This window comes from Habropoda laboriosa, unplaced genomic scaffold (genome assembly GCF_001263275.1).
Source record: "Habropoda laboriosa isolate 0110345459 unplaced genomic scaffold, ASM126327v1 scaffold5436, whole genome shotgun sequence".
NCBI lineage: Eukaryota > Metazoa > Arthropoda > Insecta > Hymenoptera > Apidae > Habropoda > Habropoda laboriosa.
Genome location: NW_017105336.1, coordinates 1 through 1,078, shown reverse-complemented (window position 1 = coordinate 1,078; position 1,078 = coordinate 1). Strand labels below are relative to the sequence as shown.

Below are 1,078 nucleotides of genomic sequence, written 5' to 3'. Positions count from 1 at the left end.
CTTCTTCGGTGGCGTCGGTGATCTTCTCCCACTCCTCGGCAGATGTAGGAGTGTGTTGTGTCCCAAGTTGCAGATCCTGCACTGGGACGAAGTACACTCTTGGGTCGAATGTCCAGTCCGAAGGCACTTAAAACACAATTTTTCCTTCCTTGCCGCGTTGATTCTTTCGCTGACGGATAGCGCGTGGAATTCTTCGCAGCGATGTATCGTATGCGCCTTGTCTTTACACAACGCACAATTTTTTAATGGCGTGGTGGTGACGAAGACTTTAGAATCCTTCCTCGAAGAAATGTTGGGAATTCTCTTGGTTGGTCTTCTTTGCGGCGTGGGTGATACTCTTGGTGATGCTCTGCTGGTCTGGGTGTTTGTCCTAGTGGTCGCGGTCGTCTCCAGCCTCCGTGATCGTTGGCGGAGGAATTCCATGAGACCGCTAATTTTTGGCGTCTCCTTATCCTTCAGCGTGCTGTCGTACGCCATCCTGGTCTGCTGCGCGAGCTTGGGCAGCAGAATAGACATTAGGAGATGATCCCAATGTTCGACTGGAACGTTGAGTGTGGTCAGCGATCTCAAATGCTGCAAGACGTGACTCACGAAGTCGCGGAGTCCTGCAGCTGTCTCTTGTTCCACTGACGGCGTTTCGACCAAGAGATCGGTGTGGCGTGCAATAATCAGCCCTTCGTTGGCATAGGTATCTTGGAGCAGTTGCCAAGCCTTGCTATAATTCTGCTCTGTCGTTTCCATGGCTGCGATGACCTTCGCAGCTTCACCCGACAGAGCTGATCGCAAATAATGGAACTTTTGCACCTTACTGAAGGCATCTTGACTATCGATCATCGAGGTGAATTTGTCCTTGAACGATAGCCATTCTTCGAATTTACCACTGAAGTTTGGTAAATCAGCCTTCGGTAAGTTTACCTGCAGTCCTGTTGATGACAGTGCAGGGGTGCAGCAACTGGCTGCTGCGGCGACGTTGGGTGTTGGCGGCTGGGATTCGGTCAGCCATTTGTCCGTTGTGACACTGGTTTCGATGTATCGCTCTTCTACTTCGAAGCGCTCAGTTTCATGATCAGCGTCTTCT

General features: G+C 51.0%; 1 protein-coding gene across 1 annotated transcript; it reads right to left on the bottom strand.

The window, feature by feature from the left end:
• Positions 1–236: 236 nt before the first annotated feature.
• On the bottom strand, positions 237–1,018 carry LOC108578265 (the record flags this gene model as incomplete). The annotated part of the gene is made up of 1 exon (XM_017941558.1): positions 237–1,018. A coding segment is annotated over one exon (782 nt), but the record flags the coding sequence as incomplete, so codon positions are not given.
• Positions 1,019–1,078: the final 60 nt, after the last annotated feature.